Here is a 26,980-nt window from a genome sequence, read left to right as displayed (position 1 = left end):
CTACCATATCAATCGATATATCACAAAAATGAGATAATAAGTTGGCTAGTGTCTTCAGTACTGCTATTATTATTATCACATCATGTCATCAGACTAGTAGTGTCTCAAGTACTGTTCTTATTATTATGACATCACACCATCGAGCGAGCTACTATTATCACATCACGTCATCGGACTATTATTGTTTTCCTAAAATTAAGCTCACTAGTTCTAGATGACATTGTGTGCAGCAATACCATTTACAATAACAATTAGGGAAAATTTGGGAATAAAATTATATGAACATAAATAGGAATCAAGTACACTAGTATCCACGGACTAACTAGCTAGCTCGTCTTGTTGTGCGATCAAAGTGTCGCAGAGGGGTTGTCGGGTAGACCCAATTTTGTAGGGATAAAATTGCACAGTCGAGCATCACGTAGTCACAAGTGGGTTTTTGTATTACAGTATTTGGAGGGTTTTGATGATCCCATGGTCCTATATATATACATGTGATTACATGTTACAGGTTGGCCTTACGTGTTCTAATCACATCCATGCACCATGCAAATATGTGCAATGTAGCTAGAATAAGGGTACGTGATCCTTGCAAAGGGAAATAGTTAATCTCTAAACCCTAAATTCTAATTTATGTGAATCTTTATTCGTTGATTTGTTCAATTATAAGGTCCCAAATAAATGTGTATGTAAAAGAAGAAAATGAGCGTGCGATAATCACTTCCCCACAAAATTCATATTTTACTGCTGTTTGTCATTCTTGATCTTTGAACTCAATGTGTTTTGAATTTGTAACAAAATAGAGACTGAATTTCACTAGATCATTTGATTATGTCTATGTGCATGTTGACATGATTCTTAACTTCTTAATTTTGAGCAAAATTATAATATAATAACAAGAAAGTTTTCATCATAAATATTAGTATTTGCCTACACACTTTGTATGTATGAACACATTTTTTTAGAAAATGAGAAGGAGAGAGGGAGAGAGAGAGAGAACGTGGGGGGGGGGTGGAGTGGAAGGTTTTTGTTTTCGGTTTTTTTTTATAATTTTTTTATTTATTAATAGTGAAGGTATTTTAACATTACTTGTAGGTGAGGGTTAAAAAAAACAGTAAAATTTGGACCTGTAAAATTATATTATTGCCCTTCAAATTTTTTTTTTGTGATAGAAGACTAATTTGTCTTTTCACCCTCTTTTGGTTGACAAATAGGGTTTTATTAATTAGTAGAGAAGAGATAATAACAAGAAAGTTTTCATCATAAATAATAGTATTTGTCTACACACTTTGTGTGTATGAACACATTTTTTAGAAAATGAGAAGGGGAGAGAGAGAACGTGGGGGGGGGGGAGTGGGAGGTTTTTGTTTTCGTTTTTTTTTTAATATTGGAGGTATTTTAACATTACCTGTAGATGAGGTTTCAATAAAAAACAGCAAAATTTGAACCTGTAAAATTACATTATTGCCCATCATTTTTTTTGTGTGATAGAAAACTAATTTGTCTATTCACCCTCTTTTGGTTGACAAATAGGGTTTTATTAATTAGTAGAGATATTTATGTTCATCATAAATATGTGGCCAAATCAGATAAATGATCTTTGTGGTCATAAGGTATTCGGAAGATAACTCATGTACTAAGAAAACTTGGATTTAAACCCCTGTAGTTTACTCCGTTAGCAAATTTAGTCCAAAAGTGATTTTTCCGTTAACTATCTGTTAATACATGGGTAAAATTGTACTTTAACATGTGCACCTTCTTCTTCCTTGTCTTAATATAATCGAAGCTACATTTTCGGGTCTACTCTCCACCTAGGTAACGATGGCATTTGCAGAGTCTGAGACTGAACCCATGATTAAGAAAACATTTTTCATAATTCATCATACATATAAAGTTAACGAAATAACAAATATTAACATACACAAATGACAGTGATCATACAAATTACTTATTCATCTCAAAAATTATCAAATGGGCAATCAAACATAAGAAAGGATTAACTTACGACAGCCTCGACATCTTTTGAGGTAAGAACAGCAAGAATAGCTCCAGGTATCACCTTCCTCTTGTTAGTTCTCAACTGATTAGCCCAAAGCCTGTTATTGAAACTCCCTCTAACCCTCTCCCCCCAAAACCCATAACCACCATCGCAGAAACCACTTGGTCTTCTCAAATGGGTGTTTTTCAAAGCCACACAGCAAGAATCCATTCATGTTGCCTGCCAACTCTAATAGAATTCTAACCGATCAGAAATTGAAAACTCAGATAGCATTTAAACCAAAATCCCAGTAAAAATGTCAAAGTACAATTTTACCCATGTATTAACAAATAGTTAACTGAAAAAATCACTTTTGGACTAAATTTGCTAACGGAGTACACCACAAGGGTTTAAATCCGAGTTTTTTTAGCACATGGGCTGTCTTTCGAATACCTTATGACCATAGGGATCACTTATCCGATTTGGCCTAAATATGTTTATGTGTAAAGAGCGAATGAATTAATTATATGATGAGTTTATATTATCGGTGTATGATTCTCTTTCTTCCAAATTTCCTCGTATTCCTTCTCTTCTCTCTCAGGTTTCTTGTTTTCTTTTTTCTCTCTATAAAGAAATCATTAAAAGATATTGATGTGATTTAATTGTAACCTTTCAAATAAAAAGAAACCGAAAAGGAGAAAATTTAAAAGAAAGAGAATCATTGTCCTATATTATCATCATTAATGGATCGAGGTTTGGCCGTCAAATTGGTAAGAACTGGGGATCCACGTGCATGAATATGATTAAGGCACCAAATATGATTAAGGCACCAAACGAAGTGGAAACTCATTAAATAAATAATTTGAAACAAATTCCAATCTTTGTTAGATGCTGATCAAATTAATTAAGATCAAAGACAGGGTGTGAAAGGAATTGAAATCAAACTTGTTGATCGAATTGGTTTGGTTAGGTAAAGGTTCTTGTCTATATGGTCAGTCTCACACACGTTTTAATTAATTAACTAAAATGTATATGACAGAATATATGTCGTCAACGAATTAAACTAAAAATTGATAAGGAGAACTAATAAAAAATTCTTCACAAAACTTCTTTGGGAAATTTTATTTGAACCCTAAAAACTTCTTTCCACACCCAACTTAAATATTTTTGCCAATAAACTCTCCACTCTACCCTTAAATTAATGTGAGAGAAGAAGAATATATTGAAGGGAGATGAACCCATATCAGCCTTACCAACGCCCGCAGCTTTCCGACGTCTTCTTCATTAATGCAATTAAAATTTTTTTTGTCAACGTCTTATCTTTTTAGGCTTTTTTTCGTTCTCTCTGTTTCCATCCTATATTTTCCTCCACCACCTCCTCCTCCTCCTCTTCTTTATTGCTCACTTCCTTCAACCGACAAATGCCGAAAGCAAATCGGGGCCTACACAGTTTTCGAGTGTTACAGAGTCGGCAACGTGAAAGGGTACCTTTGTGTTGTGTGGAAGGCGTTAGATGTCAAAGCTTGTGAAAGGTAAATGGGCTGCCATGGAAGACAAAAATTGCCGTGAAAAATCACCAGCAAATCTTTGGTAGGGTTTGAGGTGGAAGTGCCAGTGGGTGTAAAAAGACATTTTGATTTTGTTTTTTTTTTTTTTCAGTTTTATGCAAGGATGAACTAGGAATTTGAATAAAATATTTTTAGAATTGGATGTAAAAAGAGGTTGAATGAGTTTTAATAAAATTTCCCAACTTCTTTTTATCAAAAAAAAAAAAAAACACACTTAAACAACTTTTCTTATTATAAAGGACAATTTTTGAATTATAAGAACACAAAATAAAAAATAGTCTCAATTCATAAGAATTTTGAATTAAAGAAAATATTTTTAATAATAAACAAGTGTCTTCAATAATAATAAAAAGTCTCTTAATTATAAAGAAAGTTGTCTAAGAGTTTTTGTCACATCCCGATCCGGAATCCCAGCACATCCCGAGCTCGACTCCACCGTAGCACGGTATTGTCCACTTTGGGCCCCGACCACGCCTTCACGGTTTTGTTTCTGGGAACTCACACGAGAACTTCCCAGTGGGTCACCACTCATAGGATTGCTCTCGCGCGAACTCACTTAACTTCGAAGTTCTGATGGAACTGGAAGCCAGTGAGCTCCCAAAAGACCTCATACTAGGTAGATATGAGAATATACATATAAGGCTTATAGGATCCACTCCCCTGAGCGATGTGGGATGACACAATAAATTGTCACATCTCGGCCTAGGCCCTCACCACATCCCGGGCTCGACTCCGCCATAGCACGATATTGTCCGCTTTGGTGCTCGACCACACTCTCACGGTTTTGTTTCTGGGAACTCACACGAGAACTTCCCAATGGGTCACCCATCATGGAATTGCTCTCGTGTGAACTTGCTTAACTTCGAAGTTCTGATGGAACCCGAAGCCAGTGAGCTCCCAAAAAGCCTCGTGCTAAGTAGAGATGAAAATATACATATAAGGCTTACATGATCCACTGCTATGGACGATGTGGGATGTCACAATCCACCCCCTTTAGAGGCCCGATGCCCTCGTCGGCGCACTTCCAGCCAAGGATTGGCTCTTATAGCAAATTGTCATATCCCGACCGGGGCCCCACCACATCCAAGGTTCATATCCATTGTAGCACGATATTGTCCGTTTTAGGCCTCGACCACACCCTCACGGTTTTGTTTATGAGAACTCATACAAGAACTTGCCAGTGGGTCACCTATCATGGGATTGCTCTCGCGCGAACTCGCTTAACCTCGAAGTTCCGATGGAACACGAAGCCAGTGAGCTCCCAAAAAGCCTCGTGCTAGGTAGAGATGAGAATATACATATAAGGTTTACAGGATCCACTCCCCTGTGCGATGTGGGATGTCACAATAAATTGTCACATCCCAACCCGAGCCCCCACCACATCTCGGGCTTGACTCCACCATAACACGATATTGTTCGCTTTGGGCCCCGACCACACCTTCACGATTTTGTTTCTGGAAACTCACATGAAAACTTCCCAGTAGGTCACCCATCATGGGATTGCTCTCACGTGAACTCGCTTAATTTCGAAGTTCCGATGGAACTCGAAGCCAGTGAGCTCCCAAAAGGCCTCGAGTTAGGTAGAGATGAGAATATACATATAAGGTTTACATAATTCACTCCCCTGGGCGATGTGGGATGTCACAATCCACCCTTTTAGGGGCCCGACATCCTCGTTGGTACACTCCCAGCTAAGGATTGACTCTGATACCAAATTGTCACATCTCGGCCCAGGCTCGACTCCGCCGTAGCACGATATTGTCCGCTTTGGGCCCCGACCACGCCTTCATGGTTTTGTTTCTAGGAACTCACACGAGAACTTCCCAGTGGGTCACCCATCATGGGATTGCTCTCGCGCGAACTCGCTTAACTTCGAATTTCCGATGGAACCCGAAGCCAATGAGCTCCCAAAAGACCTTGTACTAGGTAGAGATGAGAATATACATATAAAGTTTACAGGATCCACTTCCTTAGGAGATGTGGAATGTCACAATTTTTAAATAAAAAATTTTATGAGGAATTTTTATTAACTTTCCAAAAAAATTAATGACAAATTTTATATAACTTAAGCAAAAGAATAGTCTTAATAAGTTAACCAAATAAACGAGGGCTTCATACCACATTATACATACTTAAATAATAAAATAGTACAGTGAATGATACTTACATTCTCTTTTTAGGAATGAGTTCATTTTATCCTTGCGAATAACGTATCTTGACGGTATAAATTTCACAATCGCAGTCGTTCATACAAAAAAATCATTCATACATACAAAAAAATCATTTCAAGTAGATATCATTTAGTCATATGAATGTATTGAACAAATTGACAGTGTAGGTACCAAATAACATATTCATGATAAACCGTTTATTATTTTGATATATTTAATTAATTAAACAATCTTCAATTCAAATAATTTTTCGTAATAAAAATTAATACATTGAACAATTTTGATTTGGTATCATTCGTAAATGAGGGAATATATGCATGTCCACGTAGGGATGCAAGTATTATCTTTTAAGAATTCAATCTCACTGATCAAACGAAGAATTCCAAAGGCTTAAAACGCATGCCAACACTTTGGTGGGGTTGCAAAGGAAGCAATCCTTTGTTTTATTGTATACTATCGTTGTCAGTTGTCACACTAATTAAATTATTAAGATGGATTATTATATTTTCCATGTGGGAGTAAGGAACTAGGGTAGGAAGGGTCCAAATATGATTGTTCCATGTGTCGTGATGTCATTGGTACAATAAAAGGGCCTCGTGTTGGACCATGTATGTAATTGATGATGGTAACTATAGGTGTTTAGGTTTGTGCATGTGGAACCGGATCTCTTTCGAATCCAAAAGAACTGAGGTTACTCATCAAATGATCTAGGTCATTGATATTTGATTAAATGGTTATAAATAGGAGGTCATATAAAAATTATAATAATTATAACCGTTTAATCAAATTTCAATGATTCGGATAATTTGATTCTTAGACTCAATTCCTTTGAGTTCGAAGAGGATCCGATTCCTGTGCATGTAACACTAATTATGGCTACTTTGATTAATTTGACTAATTAATATGTTTGGAAATCAGGCAAGTTGCCAGCAAGTTACTTTGTCAAATCAGAATTGCTATTGGCTTTTCGAGTTTCTGTTTTTACAGTTATGTTAAGATTCGTGTTGTCCCGTGTCATAAATTTTCAAATGAAATCTGAAACTTCGGTAAAATGGTAGGAAGATACGTGAATAAAACAATGTGATGAGTGATGACCAAGAACCTCCGCATTGACGAAAGGGTGGGACAGGAGAATTCGTGGGTAACTATCTACAAGTCAAGGTCAAATGACATGAAGGGTCAACAAAGTAATTGTGACACCCAAGAAATGAGTGTGGAATATTAAGATTGATAATGGATGGGCCTATGCCCTATTCATCTATAGTTGTACAGGGATCGAGATTCTCTTTAGATTTCACACTTCAGATCCTACATATTAGACAATTCGGACGAAATTGTGTGTAAAGTTGGCCAGTAATATAAGTTAATAGGACAACACAATTTAAATTAAACAGTTTGGATTACTCGACGAAGAAAAATAATTTGGAATGCCTTTGTGAATAATTGAGCCGACTAAAGGCCTTCAACAATGTCCCCCACTTTGCCCTAATAATACTCTTAATGCAAATGTAATCATAATACCGAATATCAGTTCCCTACAAACTAAACTAGAACTCAACTCCATGGAAGAATACAAATACCAGAGGTCCATAGGTCACATCCTATGCCTACTCTGCTGCAATATCTGCATGCAATATCAACTGTCATATATTTTATTCATAAAATTTGAATTTAATATTTTTTTTAATAAAAAAATATATCACTAAACTGAATAATCGTAATTATTCATACATTAAAAAAAAATGAAAGAGTAACACTTAGAATTGGTCATAAAATTCGAGAAGCAATTTTTGCGGTCCGTATTTTCGATCCTAGTAGTACTCATTTATATTTTCTAACATCTAAATCGAAGAAATTACAATAAATTTAAGTGCAGTGGAGAAAAAGAAAACGGGAGTGAAAGAGGGAAACGCAACATCATTTCTTAGTGGCGAAGATGTCTGTAAAATAAAGTTTATCATCTTCGTGAGACATGACTCAGTTTTCACTTTTGAGATTCCCTTTTCCTTTTTAGCCTTTTTTGGCATAGGATGGGATCCTTTCTCAAATGGTGAACGAATCTTACACAAAACGAAACTGCTAAGGTCTTCATTTTTAAGGATTTAAGGTTATTTTCAATCAAATGGGTTATGTTTAGCTTCTATTCAGATTATAGCTCTGTAAGAAATTATTTTTTAATGAACAATGACATACCATATCTATATACAATCTTCAACTGAAGGTTGCTATTTTTTAGCCCCCTCAATAATTTATTATTATTTTTTTCTTTAATTTTATCGTTTAATTGAATTAAACTACTATATTAAAATAAGGTTGTCGGACATATTTTGAGAGTCACTTGTCGCTAAATGTTACTTTAAATTTCATGTTATTAAATATTTTAATTTTACTTGCATGTTAACAACTTAGACATTCAAATGAGGTAAGATAGTATGGAAGGATGAAAAAGATGTGAGAAAATGGCTTAGGTATTTATAGGAAAAAAATTAGAATTTTTTTTTTTTTTAAATTACATCTTAAAAAAATGTTACATGACATCAGCTAGTAGCACAACTAGGCCTAACTTTTAGGGTTGGTTGGTTGGCTATGTTTGCCTAGCCCTCTGGCCATTTGGTTATATTTTGGCCTGGTGGATTCCAAATTTTTTTGGCCCAACCCTCCATTGGAGATGGGTTTTATGTCAGATCGGACTATGCTTTTGGCCTGTAACCCTTTGGTTGGCCTGGTTGGAGATGGCCTAAGAGGTCCTTTCTTTTTTACCAGCCCCCATATTAATCTTGTTAATTAAGCTATTAACTTAAATAATTCATGTTACATAAAAACAAAATACTAATTGTCAAAAAAATAAAAAAAAAGAATAATAGAAAAGAACGTTTCACATCACATCGAATTCCTTCCACTTGCAAAACCTAATCTCTTCATTGAATATCTTAAACCCAAGAGAAGAGCAATGGAGCGAGCAATAGAGAGGGGGATGGAGGAAGGGAATGTGGAGGAGAAAGACAATAAAGGAAGAAGACAGGATGTTTCACGCGAGACCAGTATATTAAAAACGCTTTATTAGTAAGTACATTTTTTTAAAGGAAATCTAATGAAAATGATTTGAAAACTGAGTTTTAATCAAAATGACGAAAATATGTTATAAGTGAATAGTACCAGAAATGACTTTTTAAAGTAAAACTGTTATTTTTGTTAAAAATGAACACTACTGAAAGTGTTTCGTTAAAACTCTATTTTTTTATTCAAACCCCTCATGAGGTGTGATTCTTTTGTTTTTTGTCCTTGTAATACAAAAATTGTCCTCATTAATAAAAAAAGTTGTCTAAAATGTTTTTCGATAAAATAAGTTTTGTGAGGAACATTTTATGAGTTCTTCCTAGATTTGTTTTGGAATTGATTTACTCTGAACGGTTACAAATTAACATGAAACAAAGTGAGTATTTGTATTACGACATAGATCACTAAGTGTGTATCAAAAGCGGTACAAGCAGATCAAACATATCATATTTCTCGGAAAAACACCGGCACCAAAATCTTAACGTCAGGAGGGTGGGTGGCTTCCCATCCAGCAATAGCTTGGTAATAACAACGGAGATAGAGCCTAAAACTTGAAGTCCCTCTTCTTGTTTTTCCCTTCCTTGTCTTGCTTACGTTTCCTCTTCTTCTCGTTCTGCACCAAAAACCCGACTCATTACAGTTTCTTAAACGCGTCGAGTAAAGGAAAAAAACAACAACAAAGGTATAGAAGAGGCACGCACCTCTGCGACCATGTCACTGAAATCTTCCTTCTGACTTCGCAGCTTCTCCTCCTCCCTTGCTTCTTCGTACCTGTTAAATGCGACACACTAGTTATAAGCTCTGTTGCTGCCAAGGTACATTGTAAAAGTTCAAAATTTTCATGTCTCGGACTTACTTTGCAGGCAAAACGGTCTCCATATCATCCAATTCTTCGGGTTGTATAGTGACCTCCACTTTATCTGCTTTCTGACCTCTAAGCAGCTCAACCTAAGAGAACAATGACAAATCAATCAATAATACACAATCAAGAAGGAGATTATAGTACGAAGGTATGGATACATCGGACTTGCTTATAGAGCTCACAAAGCGAAAAATTCATGCAGTCTTTCTTACCTTTTTGGGCCCTGCTTTGTCTTGGGTGCCACTCAAATTATACCTGCACGTGGAAAAGACATGCTTAGAAACTAATCAAATTGAAAATTAATATTTAAAAGAAACAGGCAGATTGCATACGTGTGTCCCGTTGCAAGAAGTGTCCCCGGAGCAATTCTTTCCTCTTTTTGTTCAAGTACCTTTGCAAGACAAGTCAGAAGAAGAATTAGATTCTTTTGTTAATCAAACATACTACACAAATTGACAAATGTCTCTAATCACTGAGCTTACTTGGTATAGAGGCTTTTCAGATTCTTTTTTCTGATCCTTGCGCAGTTCAATTTGAGCAGGTGTCTCAACGCCGGTGGGAGTACTGAGGAAAAAAGGTGAAAAATTAGTAAAGCGAAAACAAAGATTTTACATTACAATCTTCAGAGGAAGGAAAAGGTAAAACAACCAATCTGGAAAAATGAAAAAGAAAAAACCTAAGAAACTGACCACCAAAAAAGCATATGTTAAAAACAAAATAAATATGGGAAATGCCGGAAATAAGATACCTTGAGAGGCTGTCTACAGATTGAATGCCATCATCTAAATCTTCTTCCTCAGGCTGTTCTTCCTCTTCCTCCTCCTCTTCTTCTTCCTCCTCCTCCTCTTCCTCCAAATCACCCCAATGCTTTGTCTTGTCAACAGGCTCCTCCTGAATTTAAATGAAAATGTTATTGCAATATAAAATGAAAGGATATGGTCTGATGACAATGCAATGAAGTAAATAACAATAATACAAGTCAATCATAAATATACCTCCTAGTATTTAATGTAGTACTCTAAAGGCTCATTAGACAAATAGAAATTATGTACAATGTTAAATCTAATGGTCAAAAGTGGTACCTCATAATTGGGCTGATCTTGTTGCTGAACGCCAAATACATCCCCATACAACGGTTGGCCATACTGTTAAATGACCAAAGTTAAATGGTTAAAAGACGAATACTTATACAAAGAAGTTTGAATTTAGAATTAAACAAAGGAAACAATACCAAGAATTTAAAACTTACTTCATCAACAGGTGGCTTTCCCCAGCCACCAGGATGGTAACCAAAGCTAGCACCCGGAGGGATTGGAGCATTCAGCCCGGGAATTTTCAGATGTGGATATGATGGTGGAGGACCATATCTCTACAAGAAAAAAAATAAAAAATATAAGGCAATACCCAACATTAATACAAATACACCACAGAGTTGAAAACCAAACACAATATTTTTGCAAACTCACCTGCATATTGATGAGCCACGGGGGAGGAGCACCATCTGGCATACCCAGAGCTTCTTTTAGTTCATGTGAAAGCATGCCTGGTTTCATCTCCCTCAATTTCACCTGAACACAAAACCAGAAAACAAGACAAACAAAAATTAAGTTACACCTTCACACAAGATAAAATATTCAAGCGACCAAGAGCATAAAGATGCTTATGAATAAATGCTGGAATAATATACCTCAAACTCCTTCCCTTCATGGTACAGATCACCAAGAGTCGTCAACTTTGGCTTAGTCTGGTACTTGAAAAATGCATCATGGAGAACCTAACAAACAGAAACCAATCTCATCAGTAAAACAAGATATAATCATTACAGATGCGTGTCCTCTGGAATTACATTAAAACACAAGATTAAAAAGTCTGAATTATAATAAATGAGTACCTGATAATCAATATCCATTTTCCCCATCTTTGGTTGCATACGCTCTCGTTGTTTTTGCTTCAACTTCTTACTATCTTCTTTTTCAATGTATGCCTGCATAAGACAACCAAATAACAACCAACAGGCAACACCGTCAGCAAAGCGAAAAGACAAGGCAGAAAGAACCATAAATATAATTATGCATAAGCAACAAAAAAATTGATGCACGTTTCTTAGTTACAACTTAATTAGCTTCATGAACAAAAGAAATATTTTACTTATATTATGAGCCAAACTTTAACAAACAAGCTGTGCTTGAACAAAACTTGAGATGTTTCAACATAATAATCTTACGAATAATTTACCTGTCTAATTTTCTCAATTCCAGTAGCAGCAATGAAGTCGGGAAGCTGAAACGGTTGTTTCTCAATACCACGTTTACCCTGTAAAATCAATCCAGTCTCGATGAGATATAAGTAATAATTTTTACAATCAGTGGCATAGTTTTCTACATCAAATCAGCAGTAAAATAAATGTTTTTTAGCAGAGTTGGGCCCAATGGCTAAGCATTATGGGAAGGCATCTGAAATTCAAAACAGATATATCAGCGTTTTTAAAGTGAATAAAATCCTAAAATCCATCATGCATACTCAAAATATCCCCCAATAATAGCACTAAATTAGGCCTAGATCCCGAACCCACTAGGAGATAAATAAAGATAAAACATTCAAGGTGTAATTTTCCAAACACCTACAAGTCCAGGCTCCATGGTTGTCACAGCCGCTCCCCTGCAAGAACCACATGTATACATATAAGAGAAACCTCATCGACGTGATCTTCCCTCACTCTATTCCCTAATCCAATCATGTTAATAATACCCATTAATCATGCAACCACCTTTTATTCAACAGTTTGAAAATAAGGGGGATCGCTAACCTGCAGAAATTTCCTTTTTTGACACCAATGTCTTGGCACAGGTACAGTATTGCGATATGATTTTAGAAACACCAGCAGCTTAGGATCAGCTGCAGTTGCATCCCACACCTGAGAACATGTAGCAAGACAATCTTAATTGAACATACATAAACAGACAATAACAAACAACAAATTCAACATATAAATAAAACAAAGCATCCACACCTCAACAACATCAGGCCTTTGGCAGATCTGTTTCAATTCGGCAATCTTCATTCTCCGTTGAAGCTGAAAGATAACAAAACGTTTATTTCAGCCTGAACGAACAAAATGCTTCCAGTAATAATGTTAACAACTTAACAATAAGAAAATATTTACAAACCTTTTTCTTCTTGTTTGATATGCCTTTCTCTTTTTGTTCATTATCCTGCTCTTCCTCTTCAGAATCTGAGTCAGCCTTCTTTTTCGGGGCTCCTTCAGACTCATCCTTCTTATCCTCCTGGATGGATAAAACAATCAATGCATCATTGCATAGTCTCGCAAAGAAAAACTAGTTCAATATAATTCAGATGTTAAACAAAATGCTTTTTTACCTCAACACCCACGGAGTCCTGAAAGCAGAATTTCTCGAAAATTTTTCTGAATTCCTCATCCATGCCATCACTTAGCTCAGGTTTCTCTGGAACATATTCAATTTGAACTTGCTCAATAATCTACACAGTTCAAAAATTACATTAATACACATGATATGATAATAGACCAAAAATAGCAGATTAGAAAATTTTCAACACTATTACAAACTCTTATTCGGTTGTCACATGCTACAGGAAAAAATACATATCTATAAGAAAAAACACTTGAACAACTTTCAAAATGGGTTTTCAACACTAGCATGTACAAAACTGATTAGGAATGCTAAAATATGATTAAGAAAGAACAAATACATAGTTTCGAGTTACTCTTTCCTCGCCACTGAGAAACAGGGTAAAAATGCTATAAAAGAACCTAATGCTAAGCACACTACACCTTCACTGCAAAATAAGAGGTTACAGGGTAACAATTACTTTTCTGAGATTTAATCGAGGGTGTACTTCAATTACTGTCTTGGCATGACAAAAACCCTTCACATTGTTCTTTGTTTTTGTTACATATCTAGCCGCTTCTACACAACTATGGTTTCAAACCCCAAGCTAATTAGGTAAAGGAATTGAACACAAAACCCCAAAACCACCGTTCTACAACGAAATAATCTACCAAACAGAATAGCAACCAAATTAGGGTACAACACTTGATCAAAACCCTTATATCTACCATACAGAATGGCATCCAAATCAGAGCACAAGACTTCTCTAAAACCATAGAAATCAATCAGCAACGAACAATTAGGCACAATGAATCGAACGCAAAACCCTAAAACCACCAATCTACAACAAAACTAAACTACTACACAGAATGGCATCCAAATCAGACCACAACACTTCGTTAAAACCCTAAAATCTACCAAACGAACGGCATCCAAATCAGAACACAATACTTCGTTAAGACACTAGAAATCAATCGGCAAACTAAACAAACATCTCACAAACGAGTCAGATGGAGAGGGACGTGAAGAACCTGTTGAGGATCGTTGTTCTCCTTGACGTCATCGTCGGTCTCGCCGGCGCTGGACTCCGGTGCCTGAGAGGCCTTGTTGTTCTTCTTCTGCTTTCTCCTGCGACGACGTCGCTCGCTCTCCCTCGACTTCTTGGCGGCGGTGGCGTTGTTGGTAGGGATTGCGTTCAGGTCGCCATTCGCGACGACGCCGTTTGGCTGCGAGAGAACCTCCGCAGTCATGGTTCGGGATCGGAAGTGCAGAGCGAAAACCAAATCGAGAGGAAAGAGACTCTCACAGAGAGTCAGAGTGGCTGTGATTTGGGAAAATAATTAGTGGCGGATAATGGGAATGATATTTATAGATTCCAAGAATTGGCACGTGACTCATCACGTGAGAGGCTACTATAATTGGGCCTTTTATTTTGTTAATGAGGCCCATAGCAAAGTTTGTGAGTGCGTAGGTTTTAAAATGGGCTGGACCCTAATCAAGTCCAATTAGGCGAGATAATCTGTCAGTATAGAAAAATTCTTCATTGTAACACTACCCATACATCAAGTATCATAATACAATTAAATAAAAATTTATTTTTCAAGTTTTCAACTAATTGTATTATTACACTTATTTACTAAAGTGGGCCTGAATCTGCACCGATACGTGGTCTGGTTGCCGAACTCTAAAATTTTCTTTTTCCATTCGATGCTGGTGGTCTTTCAATAGTGGTGCAACTGAATTGATGAAGGTTGCTTCAATTTTGTAGGGAATACATCGTCAATACGGCTCCTGCGCAAACAAAGCGCACAACTCAAGTGCATATGAGCATTTATGTCGACTTAAGAGGCTATTATAACGCAAGTGGTCATTTACCACAGTAGTATAAAGGTGTTGAACGTGTACATGATGGCGTGGGTAGGTTACTATAACAATTTGGCATTAAATTTCAGGCCTATATGATAGTTTGTGTGATAAGCCCAAAGTATAATGATTTGTTTGGATGCGCTTTTAAAATGATTAAAATCGCTTTTAGAGAAAATGTTTTTGAGTTCTAACAAGAAGCACTTGTGTTTCTTGCAGGAAGCATTTAAGTGTTTTTTTAAGATTTACTTGCATTTTTACCAAGGATTTGTTCTAAAAATATTTTTAACAAAAACGTTTTTAGTTATTTTAACATTAAGAGAACTTGGCTCAGTTACAAAGCGACATCCAACGCGTGTCCCCACTTTGCTGGCCAGCACAACATCCTCACCAGAATATGATGTGGAAAATGGACCTAATTCAATCTTTTGATATTTATGGTCAACGTTATTTTTTATGGAATGGAAATGGTATTCTCTGTGTTTTTACAGATTTTTGTACTTAAAATATATTTAACGACGTCACTTTCAGAATGCTCATACTTTTCCAATGCATCAGTAGAAATACTGAAAGAATGAATTTACACTTCGGTAGATTTCTGGAAGGATATATTCCGAAGAAGATTGCCTACCAATAAAAGAAGGTTTTAATATTGATGCGGGACGAAGTTAGAAATTTTTTTGCCGGTGGGCTATAACTGTAGGCTACATAACTTGCTAAAGAACCTCCTAATATTGTTTTTTATATTCTCAGTTAAAATACATACAATGCATAAATAAAATCTCAATGAACAAAAAATGATAGCACGAGTGAATTTTATTAATTAATAACTAATATATACCTAATTAGGAGGATATAATGAGCCTTCGGTCGCAGCCCAAGTTTACCCTCAAAAGTTAAAAAAATTCAAGAATCCTTTAATTTGCTTAAGAAAAAAAGGAAAAGACGCATACTGCATAAAGAAAAAAATTATTTAAAAAAAATTATCTACTTAAATCATATAACGTGACAATTAAAAAAAATTCAACCAACAATCGTCATATTATATCATACACAAAATATAATCTAAAAATATAATTTCGTATTTCGTAAAAGAAAAAAAAAAAAAAAAACGCGTCGGTCCTCTACCTTATTTCTCACCACTTTCCCTTGTTGTCTTCGTATAACCTCCCTCCTCTCCTCTGCTTCTCAGTTTTTTGTCCAAGTCAAAAAATAAAAAATAAAAAAACATAACCAAAAATAACCAAAAACCCCTCTTCCTCTGTTCCAGATCTGGTACAAAACCCACAAAAATTCTTTTGTTTTTGTCCAATAACTGAGTTCGATCGGATTAAGAACTCGAAAAGACAGCTGCCCACGTAAAAAAGTCCCTTCCTTTCTCTTCCTCCTTGCCAGAACGGAGGGGAGAGAGAGAGAGAGTTAGAGAGAGACGATGATGGGGTTGCTGGGTGGACAGCAAAACGGAAATGCAGCTGAGAATGGGATTGCCGGGTCCGAATTTCAACTCGGAGGGAGCAAGAACAAGTACCAGAGAATGGAGTCCGAGGTCGGAGAGACAGCGGAAGATGTTCCATTGACCGACAAAAATAGCAGGAGATATGTCTTGGCCTGCGCAATCTTTGCCTCCCTCAATTCCGTGCTTCTTGGATACGGTTTGTATTTCTCTTTCTTTCCTTGATCTATGTTTTTCTCGCTTGATCTGCCCGACCATTTTGCTTTTTGTGCATTTTTCTGATTTTTTTGTTATTTTTTATATTTAATATGTTTCTGTAATTCTGTTTGATCTGCTTATCGGGATTTAATGGTTGGAAATATACATATAATTATTTATTTATTTAATAATTGAAATAAACAAGACAACTATATTTAGATGGAGGACAGAGATACTGCAACTTGTGTTTTTTAGTGCATTTTTTGCAAGTGGTATGGAATTGTTAAGGATTTTTTTCCGACTTAATTGTTAAAAAACATTCGTCTGGTTGTCTTGTTGGATACAATGTTACAATCCAAGCGTATAAATGTATCCAATTTTGAGTTAAGTTCCAGAATTTTTGCGTTACAAATTTTACCAGTGGGAAGTTTAATGTGTCATATTTAGTGTTTAAAATATCCACAAAATTGTCGATCTTTCCGTCGAAATAACTGAAATATCAAGGATTGGTATGAAAAGGGGGTGAAATGCAAACTTCAAGCTATATCGGCGAGATATAGGAAAATCAATGAATATCGGTGACATTCACTGATTCACTACAGAAATGAGTTGACCTATATATCGGTATTTTAAACCCTAGTCATATTGCAATTGCAATATCCTTTTTCAATTCTTTGAGCAGTTGAAAATGGTGTAACGAAATAAAGAATCTTGTTTGACTCTTACATTATATGGCTTTTCGAAAAGGGTAGAGATTTAAATACTCCTGTTTTCTACTACTCTGCAGCTCTTCCCTTCGAAAAATGCAGTCACATTTCGTGTTTTTATTTTTTCCCTTGGCTTGGTTCGTTGTGATTTTGGTCTTGTGTAAGAGGAAACTTTAAATCCTTCTTCGTTTATAACCCTTTACTTAGCCGGTAACTTTTATGCAGTACAACTACCTGGTTTATAATGTGTGTTTTTATCACAATGCAGATGTGGGTGTTATGAGTGGAGCAATTATATTCATCCAAGAGGATCTGAAACTCACCAATGTACAACTAGAACTTCTTGTTGGAATTTTGAGTATAGTCTCCCTATTGGGAAGCTTAGCCGGCGGAAAAACTTCTGATGTCATTGGTAGAAAGTGGACAATTGCGTTGGCATCAATTGTCTTTCAGTCTGGTGCTCTTATAATGGCCCTTGCTCCTAATTTCACAGTACTGATGATTGGTAGACTCTTTGCAGGGGTGGGGATAGGATTCGGGGTCATGATTGCGCCTGTTTACATTGCTGAGATTTCTTCTGCAACAGCACGAGGATCTCTTACATCTCTTCCTGAGATTTTTGTAAATTTTGGGATCCTGCTTGGATATATATCAAATTATGTTTTTTCAGGACTTCCCGCACATATAAGTTGGAGAGTCATGCTTGGTGTGGGGCTCATACCTTCCATCTTTCTTGGATTTTCTCTTTTTGTGATCCCGGAGTCCCCGAGGTGGTTGGTGATGCAGAATAGGATGGAAGATGCAAGGATGGTATTGATAAAGACTAATGAGAGTGAAAAAGATGTTGCGGACAGATTGGCAGAAATACAGCAAGCCGCAGGGATGGCCAATGATGAAAACTATGAAGCAAAAGCTATATGGCGCGAAATTGTTAATCCTAATCCTGCAGTTCGACGAATGCTGATTACTGGTTGTGGAATCCAATGTTTCCAACAGATTACTGGTATTGATGCACTTGTGTATTATAGTCCTACGATTTTCAAAGATGCTGGAATTAAAGGCAACACTGAAGTTCTTGCTGCAACTGTTGTTGTTGGGTTTACCAAAACTGTGTTCATCTTGGTAGCCATCTTTCTGATTGACAGAGTGGGGAGAAAGCCTTTGCTTTACGTGGGCACTATAGGAATGACTGCTTGTTTATTTGTTCTGAGCGTCGCTCTAGCATTGCCAGGACAGGGGGAAGTGGGGATTGGAGTGGCAATATTAGCTGTTTGTGGGAATGTAGCTTTCTTCTCAGTAGGAATTGGCCCAATTTGTTGGGTATTGTCATCGGAAGTCTTCCCTCTAAAGCTTCGAGCTCAAGCATCTGCCCTTGGGGCCGTTGGTAGTAGGGTTAGTAGTGGTGTCATTACCATGTCGTTCCTCTCCGTGTCTGGGGCAATAACAGTGGCAGGAACCTTCTTTATTTTTTCATTGATTTCAGGTCTTTCTGTTGCTTTTGTCCACACATGTGTTCCAGAAACAAAAGGAAAGACTTTGGAAGAAATTGAAATGCTTTTCCAAGACAAAGGAGAATGGCAAGGCGGTGGTGAGGTTGAAATGGGAGATGCAGAACGTCTGGTGGAGAACAAACTTCCAACGATAGAGCCTGTAACAAGTCTGGAGCCATATAGGCAGGTTGCACGCTACATAAATTAGTTTTTGTATACTTACGTTTCCTCGATTTGTTTGAGTATTAAATGTACGCGATTGCACATATTACAGCAGAACCAAAAGAGAAATATTTTGCCAGCCATCTTGTTCTTCGCTCACATGTACTTGAAACCTATTTAGAGCTTCCATGGACTTCACTTTGAAGGTTCATCGAGATCGAAATCAGATTGTATTGATTTAGTTGAACAATAAGGACTACATTTCCGGTCTTCTGCATTTATAACCATTATGCTCGCTGATTATTTGAATCGAGGGTTAGTCAAAGGCTTTGTTCTACTCAATTTTCCTACAGAAGTTATCGTATCTACTTCTGTTTATAGTCGTCTTATTAAGCTTGTTCCCTTCTCTGTTTAATTCCTCAAAGGGCACTTCGACTTCTATTAAGGTTGTTACTAGCATCTCCGCACACGCTCTCAAAGACCACATCACTGCAGACCAATCTCTGCCTTTCTTGCTCTCAAATTCCACATCACTCATGACCCTCAACTATGTCTTGGCAAAAAACTGGTATACAATGCTTCTATTTGCGAATGGATTGGTGTCACATGCAATGCTCCTCCAACAAAGTCCATGCCCTGAACCCTTCTTACATGGCGTTGGTAGGCACCATCCCTCCACACCTCAGGGAACCTCTTGTTCCTCGGACAGCTCCGTCTCCAAAACAACAGCTTTTGCGGCTCTCTGCCTATCAGATGGTTCGTTTGCGAAGATTGAAGTTCGTAACTTTTGCATACAACCGATTAAGCAGGGAGTTCCCATCATTTTTCGGGTCACTGCCAAACTCGAGTACTTGCATTTGGGTGGCAATGAACTTTCGGGTTCTATAATTACCTGCAAGCCTATTCAATGCATTCTCCTCGTCACTGCAAGAGCTTGTTCTTCCTGACAATGCGCTATTTGGGTTCGATGCCCTCTACCATTTTCAACATGTCCTCACTGCAGGCCATTGATCTCCCTAACTCCAGCCTATCTGATGAACTTCCAGCTCCAGGGAACATTTTTAGTCAGCTTCCTAATTTGTACGTGATTTATTTGTCACTTGAACATTTTTCAGGCCAAGTCCCATCCAGTTTATTCAGTTGCTCCTAACTCCAACTGTTATCTCTATCCTATAGTAACTTCACCAGAAGCATACCTGCCGGCATTCCAAATCTTGCCGTGCTTACCGAGTTACATTAGGGCTATAACAGCTTAAGACTATATTTTAAATACCCTAATCGATGTTGGAGGACATGTTGTCCCAACCAACTGGCCTAACTCAAGTGTTAAATTACGATGTACATAAATTATACAAAGAAGAAGATATTGCTTGATCTTAGATCAATCAGCTTCATTATCTCTTTGCCAATATTCTATTCACTTGTGCAACAGGAGGTTGAGGTGTTTGGTTGACTTCTACAAATTTAACACCAAGACAAAACTATTAAACACAATTAGTGACACTGAAAGTCAATCGTGGGTTCCATAAACTATTAAGAGATATCTTCATATATTTTAGTCTAATTATAGAACAGACGTCAGCACGGAGAATTTATAATCATCGTTTTATCTTTATATATTTTAGTTTAATTCAACTGTGAACACGTCTAATGTTTTGACTTGTGAAAGAAATGAAAATGCAGAGTACAAATTTCTTTATCTGCAGATGATACACCTAACTTTCAATGCAATATTAATCTGTTTGAATAAATTTCCCCCTTGCCTGGACTTGTTGAGGGAGGCATGTATTTGATTTCAAAGCTTTGGTACTCGAATACATGCCTAACGGGAAACTCGAGAAATGGTTGCACTTGCACTCTCACCACTATTTTTCTGATATGCTGCAGAGACTGAACATAATGGTGGATGTTGCATTAGCATTGGAGTATCTGCACCACGGTTATTCAACACTGATCGTTCATTGCGACATATGGTTGCGCATGTGTCTGATTTTGGTATTTCCAAACTCTTGGGGGAAGGGGAATCCACAACACGAGCCAAGACCCTCGTGACAATCGGGTATATGGCACCAGGTGATCATGTCTTTTTCATTAGCTACATTATTAGTTCACATATAACTTTTTCTTTCTTGTTTACATAATTTTTTTTTTCGCTTTATGAGCAGAAGGAATTGTATCTACATGAAGTGATGTTTATAGTTATGGCATTCTGTTGATGGAAACATTTACAAGAAAGGAGCCTACTGATGCAAGAGCTTGAAGAGTTGGGTGATCGATGCTTTAAATGGTTCGATAATCGAAGCTGTGGACGGGGATCTGCTTGGACGAGGAGACGAAAACTATGCTGACAAGGAGCAATGCTTGTATTCAATCTTCAGCTTATCCACAAAGTGTACCCTAGATTTGCTGAGGATAAGATTGATATGAAATATGTGGTGGCAAAGTTCCAAATGATAGAAGAAACGTTTCTTGCAAATATCAGCACTTGACCTACTTGGAAGCTTTATATATCGTGAATACTTTAGAAGCATTTGAAGGGCACTGGAAATTGTAATTTGGTATTCAGTATTCAAGCTCCGGTTAGAAGATGCGACTATGAGACGAAAGTTAAGGACAAAAGAGGTAGAAAAAAACTTATGATGACTTTGAAAGAGACGGTAAGAAAAGATACGGAATACTTTGACTTAACCAAAAACTTGGTGCAAAACCGAATGCAATGACGTTATAGGATTCTTACAGGCTTACAGCCGACCCCATTTAATGGAATAAGACTTAGTTTTTTTTGTTATTGTTGTTGAAGTTTGTATTAAGTTATCTTGCTCTTTGATTGAATATTCGTCGTCTCAGAAGCAGTCTCGAATATACTCTTTTATCTGTACTGTAAAATATGCATTTGATAAGTACGAACACACTGAAAATGAAAGAAGATATGAAGGCCACATGTGGTGGAGACCAACAAGACCACACAATCCAATAAAGGTTGTAGTTATAGATGTCTAAACATATATAACTTCTAGTACGGATATTTGCCCTTTGGTGAAAACTGGTCCCCATCTAATCTCTTCCTTTTGTAGCCAAGTACATTCAAGAGTTACAATTTACTTCAATCTAATTTACCGTTTAACGAAACTGTCTATCTTTGTCCCAGTTTTAATATCACTCTCTTTCTATCTCTCTCCTCGTGTGATATATGAGAGGTAATAAAACCGGAGCAAAGAAGTTTTGCTCATACCTCAAATCATGAATGCACGTTATTAACAATAGGAGTATGATTTTCTCTCCTCTCTTATTTGGAACTTTAAAATTTATTAGCAAACATGATTTAGAGATTCACAATTTCACTCCCCCATGATACAGAGATTAATTGGAACTCATTAATGTTTGAGATCCGAGGTTAATATTATTACATTAGGAGTGGACACGTAACACTATTTTTTTATACAATTTTTTACACACGTTTTGTGGAGCCTATTCCGTAATACATTTTAGTGATCTGAACCGTCAATCTTTTAGAACACCATTCATAGATCATTCTTGCTAAAAATTAGACAAATTCAAAACTATTAAGACATTCATTGGTAGTAAATAACATGGACGAATACAGGTTTACAAACAAACCCAAAACCCTTAATTTAACAGTCATATGATTTTAGATTTTGGTGATTCTTTGTAAACATGATCTTTAAGGGAAGACCTAAAAGATAGACGGTTTGGATCATTGAAATACATTACGAAATGGACTCCACAAAAACGTGTGTAAAAAAGTAGTATCATAGATTTGTCACCTCTTGCATTGGTTAGTTTTATTCATCATGTTCTAATATATATTTTCAGAATTCCGTCAGAAAAAATATATATTTTATATATTAAACAAAGAAACAAGAACATAGAGTCAATAATTTGTTTTTATTATTATTAATTTTTTTTTTTTCTGATGTCAAATGGCAGATAAAGCATGATAAGGCAGATATGCGGCATGTCTTGTGTGGCTTGTTGCTCTGAACAATTAGCAAGAAGTAGGTGTTTAACCTAAATTAGATGCTTAGTCCAATTTAGATAGATCACCAACATTGTTAGTGCTTAACCTCCTCAAACACACATGCCAGACAATTACCCCTTAAACACATTTGCACATGGAAGATTAATCACTTAAACATATTTTAATTAAGTCAAACGAATGACAAGAACATAAACAATTGTAATAGGATGTTTTAAAATAGTGGTTACCTCAACTAGACGTCATGAATTACATAGAATTGATCTTTGTTTTCGATGTTGAAGGGTGAAAATAGAAAATTTGTGTACAAATGATAATGGATGAGAATGAAACCAAACGCGTGATTTCAGATGCAATGATAAAAGCAGATTAAAAGTTATTATTTTTATATCTAACTTAGGAGAAACATTAAATTAAACGTTTGATTATGTATCTTGTTCGACCATCTAAAATGTTGTTAAATTGCCATTGACTTTCTATATGGGCTTCCACTAACAAGTATAATTATTTAATTGAAATATAGGCCATATTAAATATATAAACGACCCTTCAATAATAAATAACATTCTAACATGCTCATTAATATTGAATAGTCATACATGTAATGTAATGAGATGTTCTAACGGGGACTAGCGTCTCACGGCATTTTATTTTTTCGAGTTGACATGTATTCAGATGTCTCGACATTCTACTTTTTTGGATGCCGCAAAAACTCATAGAAGTATTTGAATTTTTTCCTGACAATTATCGTGTGATTCACTCGCGTCAAAAATCGAACACAGGACGTACTGTGTGAAATACAGAACTAAAATTCTATCGAGTCACTCCGTTTTGGTTAGGTACCTACATTGATTGAAATCTTATATACCACTTTCACAATAATGTAATCAGAATGGACTTCAAAGATTACAATAAAAAATTTCTTCCCACAATTTGCTTCCCCTGACTGCTTCCATAGTTTTGACTCGTCACTTCTTTCCATAGAAGGGATAAACGAGAAGAAAAGAAAAGAATTCAAACTTAACTGCAGAGAAATATACGATAAGTTTTTCGATCTTAAAGCAATGATAAATATTTCTCTTATTCCTTCTCAGACATAACTCCAAATCCGAATGAACTGAGATGGTAAATTTGAAACATATTCTACGTACAAGTGTGACAATGAACAAATTATCAACCTTATACTACACTGACAAAGCTTGATGCTGAAGAGTTCGAAAACACCGAAAATTCCGACATTATATGATCCATAATGCTGCCCTTCTCAACCTTCAGCCGCCGGCTCTGGCTGTTCCACAAGTGAACGCCAAAGCTCTGAGTACACAAATTCCTCAACTTCTCCAGCCGCCACTTCGAGTGAATCTCGTCTGTTGGAGCTCGAAAAAGGCTCCGAATTCGACTCCAGTTCACAGGATAGAACGCTGAGGGCGTCAAGACTGTGAAATTAGAACCCGGGTTTTGCTGATTTCCGATCACTCTTGAGACCACCCTCGAGACCAAGTAAGGGCCGTTGTGTCCCCACTTGTTGCCATCGAATGTGAGGGCGAATTCTTGGATGAACTTGAAGAGCAATGTGTGGTTCTTGTCGAAAACCAACACTGCGTTGTTTAGTCTACTCCATTTCTTCGTTCGGGGATCGATTGTCTGAGCTCCAATCACGTTCCTGAGCTTCGACAAGCTCTTTAAAACTACGAAATCCGTGTCTAAGTAAATCCCACCAAACTTGTACAGCAATGCAAGCCTGAGGAGATTGGAGAGATTCTGGCCTATAGAAACTCCACCCGGATTCACAGTTCCTTTCCGGAGTTCGAAATACCAAGATTCTGCAGGTGTGTCCTTCAACAAGTAGTCGAAATCGGGAGAGATTGCAATTGCTCTAAAACCCAAATCTTGTAATGGCCTCAGCATTCGGATTCCCTTGTCGGAATCCAATGATTTCGACACGATGGCCAGGCAGGCATTCGGATGGGACTTGAACAAGCTCTCCACGGAAAGCAATTCCCTGCTTCCGAAGGACTTGGAGGAAATCCAAGTCATAAAGACTCTGACATTACAGGGAGAGGTGGAGTTTCCGGCGAAGAATGATCGAATTCGTGTCGAAAACAGAGCGGGTTTTGGCTCGGAAGGAACGGATTTGAGCTTCCGCTTGTGCTTCCTCAGACGCCGCCGCCTGTGTGTCGATAATGTCGAGATGGGTACCGTCGGATTCCTCTGGTTTTGCAGAGCAGACAAATGGGGGTTCAAGAACATTGGCGCGTTTTCTTCTTTCACAACGTACATTACAGGCAAAGAAGAAGAAAGCTTTGAGCTTGAGGTGGAAGAAGAAGACGTAAAATGAGGAGGAACCCATTTGGGAACGGAGTCTCCGGCGACTTTTTCAGGAGGGAAAATGGCGCGCTCCGGCGGGGAATCGGGGAGGAAAGGGAGGTGGAAGCAGAAGATGTAGAAGCCATTGTAGGCTAAGAGGAGGAGGAGGAGGAGAGCGAGAAGGGAAGTGGGGAGGCAGAGAAGAAGAGAGAGAATCTGCCTCTTTAATTCTTGGATATGGTGGATGAGGACATGGAGTGGATTGGGAAGTTTGGAGCTTTCACAATCAAACATGGTTTTTGTGAATTTTGGTTGGTGGGTTTTGAGTTTTGGGTTTAATGGAGTAGAGAGAGACAGAGAGAAAGAGAGAGAGTGAGGAGAGAGAGGGGGGCAGGTGAGAGTTGCAGAGGAAGTTGGAGACGAGTTTAATGGCGGAGGGCGGCAAAAGATTGGAAGAGAAATCTGAAATGTTTTGGGTTTTGCATTGGGAACCAAAAATATATACCGGGTAGTGGAACTGTGGAAGCTCCCACCACTCTCTCTCTCCCTCTCTCTCTAGAGTCAGAGGTGAGAGAGGTGAGAGAGGAGAGAGAAGAGAGAGAGAAAGTAAAGTCTTGGACTCTTGAGCTTTGGCTCGACCGCTCCACTTGGCTCGCTTTTACCGCGTAATATCACATGGTTTTATTTGTTAATATTTTTTATTTAATTACTTCTTCAATTATTAATTTTTATTCAATGACAACAAAAAAAAAAGATTATAAATTTTTTTATCCTTAAATGGGAAATAATCGTTTGCCGCCCTAGAGTATAAAAATTTATAATTCAACAAATAATTAAATAAAAAATATCAACAAATAAGGATTAAGCTTACTAATGACACGATAATAATACTTCCATTCTTCATTATACTTTGGCTCAAGTTGGTACTCATTTTCTCAAATCTCAACATGAGACGTGCTTTTTGTTTGTAATTATTAAGGTTATGGGGATAAGTTTGAGATTTGACAAAAATTAGCTACTCTAGTAAAAAAAAAAAGTTTATTTTTGATGTAGGACAAATGGCTGAATTTAAACAATCACAACCTGAAATCTCATAATTACAATCTTTTTTTTTCGATGGGCTATACAAAATAGGGCCCGACCTATAAGTGCAGACTCTTGTGGTCTGTTACTCTGAGTGTTAGAACGCCACCCTCCAGCCGAAGAGTGGCGTAGGCACAATATGTACAGAGGAGGGCCTTGGTCTAATCCAGATGATATGGGTCCTCAAGATGATAACCCCAAGCTATGCAATTCTTCAGACCCACCTGATTCCGGATCTTCAGAGAGTTGGGCTATTTATTATGGAGCCCATGGCCTATTGCCAAGGAAGCACATGATGTCTGAAAGAGATGCAACTCGATTTTGCAAGTCTGGGGGCGTATATGGCGTATCTTGGTATAATGGGATCACAGAGAGAAATTGTTACGCATTTCATTTAATTACAATTGATTTTGCAAGTGGTGTATTATTCTGGTGAATATAATATTTATGTCTAACTATGTTCGTTTCAAATTTATTTCTTCTATTCTCTTAATATAGCTTAACTAAGTAATATCGATTGTGAAAAAATGTACATTTGAAGTTAATAGATCAGTTGTTTTGATACAATTTGAATTTTCAACATTCTAAAGTATGAGCACAAGTAAATCCAATGTGGTTGGGCATATGTCATAGTCATTCTTCAACTATTAAGGTCATCTCCAACCGAAATGGCTAAACATAGTTCTACCCAGAATTATACCTTGCAAAAAAATTGTTTT

At 37.0% G+C, this 26,980-nt stretch overlaps 3 protein-coding genes and 1 long non-coding RNA gene across 4 annotated transcripts; 2 read left to right on the top strand and 2 right to left on the bottom strand.

The window, feature by feature from the left end:
* Window positions 1-9,138: 9,138 nt before the first annotated feature.
* Window positions 9,139-14,335, bottom strand: LOC126623818 (uncharacterized). The gene is made up of 18 exons (XM_050292796.1): window positions 14,033-14,335; window positions 13,012-13,131; window positions 12,801-12,917; window positions 12,644-12,706; window positions 12,440-12,547; window positions 11,869-11,946; window positions 11,525-11,617; window positions 11,321-11,407; window positions 11,100-11,201; window positions 10,883-11,002; window positions 10,716-10,778; window positions 10,382-10,524; window positions 10,116-10,197; window positions 9,966-10,024; window positions 9,846-9,888; window positions 9,628-9,719; window positions 9,473-9,542; window positions 9,139-9,384 (listed from the first exon to the last, which is right to left on the bottom strand). The coding sequence occupies exons 1-18, from the start codon at window positions 14,249-14,251 to the stop codon at window positions 9,316-9,318; spliced, it is 1,728 nt and encodes a 575-aa protein (XP_050148753.1). The 5' UTR covers window positions 14,252-14,335; the 3' UTR covers window positions 9,139-9,315.
* A 1,696-nt stretch (window positions 14,336-16,031) lies between these two features.
* On the top strand, window positions 16,032-19,183 carry LOC126623348 (probable polyol transporter 4). The gene is made up of 2 exons (XM_050292214.1): window positions 16,032-16,516; window positions 17,491-19,183. The coding sequence occupies exons 1-2, from the start codon at window positions 16,297-16,299 to the stop codon at window positions 18,918-18,920; spliced, it is 1,650 nt and encodes a 549-aa protein (XP_050148171.1). The 5' UTR covers window positions 16,032-16,296; the 3' UTR covers window positions 18,921-19,183.
* A 1,454-nt stretch (window positions 19,184-20,637) lies between these two features.
* LOC126623351 (uncharacterized) lies at window positions 20,638-21,706 on the top strand. Its single transcript, XR_007623736.1, has 2 exons — window positions 20,638-20,947; window positions 21,040-21,706. It is a non-coding gene; the product is annotated as an uncharacterized LOC126623351 (long non-coding RNA).
* A 2,202-nt stretch (window positions 21,707-23,908) lies between these two features.
* On the bottom strand, window positions 23,909-25,799 carry LOC126623349 (uncharacterized protein At4g19900-like). Its single transcript, XM_050292215.1, has one exon. It carries the CDS (start codon window positions 25,470-25,472, stop codon window positions 24,051-24,053), a length of 1,422 nt encoding a protein of 473 aa, XP_050148172.1. The 5' UTR covers window positions 25,473-25,799; the 3' UTR covers window positions 23,909-24,050.
* Between the last annotated feature and the right edge of the window lie 1,181 nt (window positions 25,800-26,980).

Source organism: Malus sylvestris, chromosome 5, assembly GCF_916048215.2.
Source record: "Malus sylvestris chromosome 5, drMalSylv7.2, whole genome shotgun sequence".
Taxonomy (NCBI): Eukaryota; Viridiplantae; Streptophyta; class Magnoliopsida; order Rosales; family Rosaceae; genus Malus; species Malus sylvestris.
Note: the sequence above shows the minus strand (reverse complement) of the source record. Positions and strands in the feature narration are given on the sequence as shown.

What these genes read in the sequence shown, in the direction of transcription:
- LOC126623348 (XM_050292214.1), top strand. Translation starts at nt 16,297, where the DNA reads ATGATGGGGTTGCTGGGTGGACAGCAAAACGGAAATGCAGCTGAGAAT. An exon ending in TTCCGTGCTTCTTGGATACG is followed by an intron (nt 16,517 to 17,490) that starts GTTTGTATTTCT and finishes ATCACAATGCAG; the next exon opens with ATGTGGGTGTTATGAGTGGA.
- LOC126623818 (XM_050292796.1), bottom strand. Translation starts at nt 14,251, where the DNA reads ATGACTGCGGAGGTTCTCTCGCAGCCAAACGGCGTCGTCGCGAATGGC. An exon ending in CTTCTTGCAACGGGACACAC is followed by an intron (nt 9,889 to 9,965) that starts GTATGCAATCTG and finishes TTCCACGTGCAG; the next exon opens with GTATAATTTGAGTGGCACCC. An exon ending in TCAGTGACATGGTCGCAGAG is followed by an intron (nt 9,385 to 9,472) that starts GTGCGTGCCTCT and finishes TTTTTGGTGCAG; the next exon opens with AACGAGAAGAAGAGGAAACG.
- LOC126623349 (XM_050292215.1), bottom strand. Translation starts at nt 25,472, where the DNA reads ATGTTTGATTGTGAAAGCTCCAAACTTCCCAATCCACTCCATGTCCTC.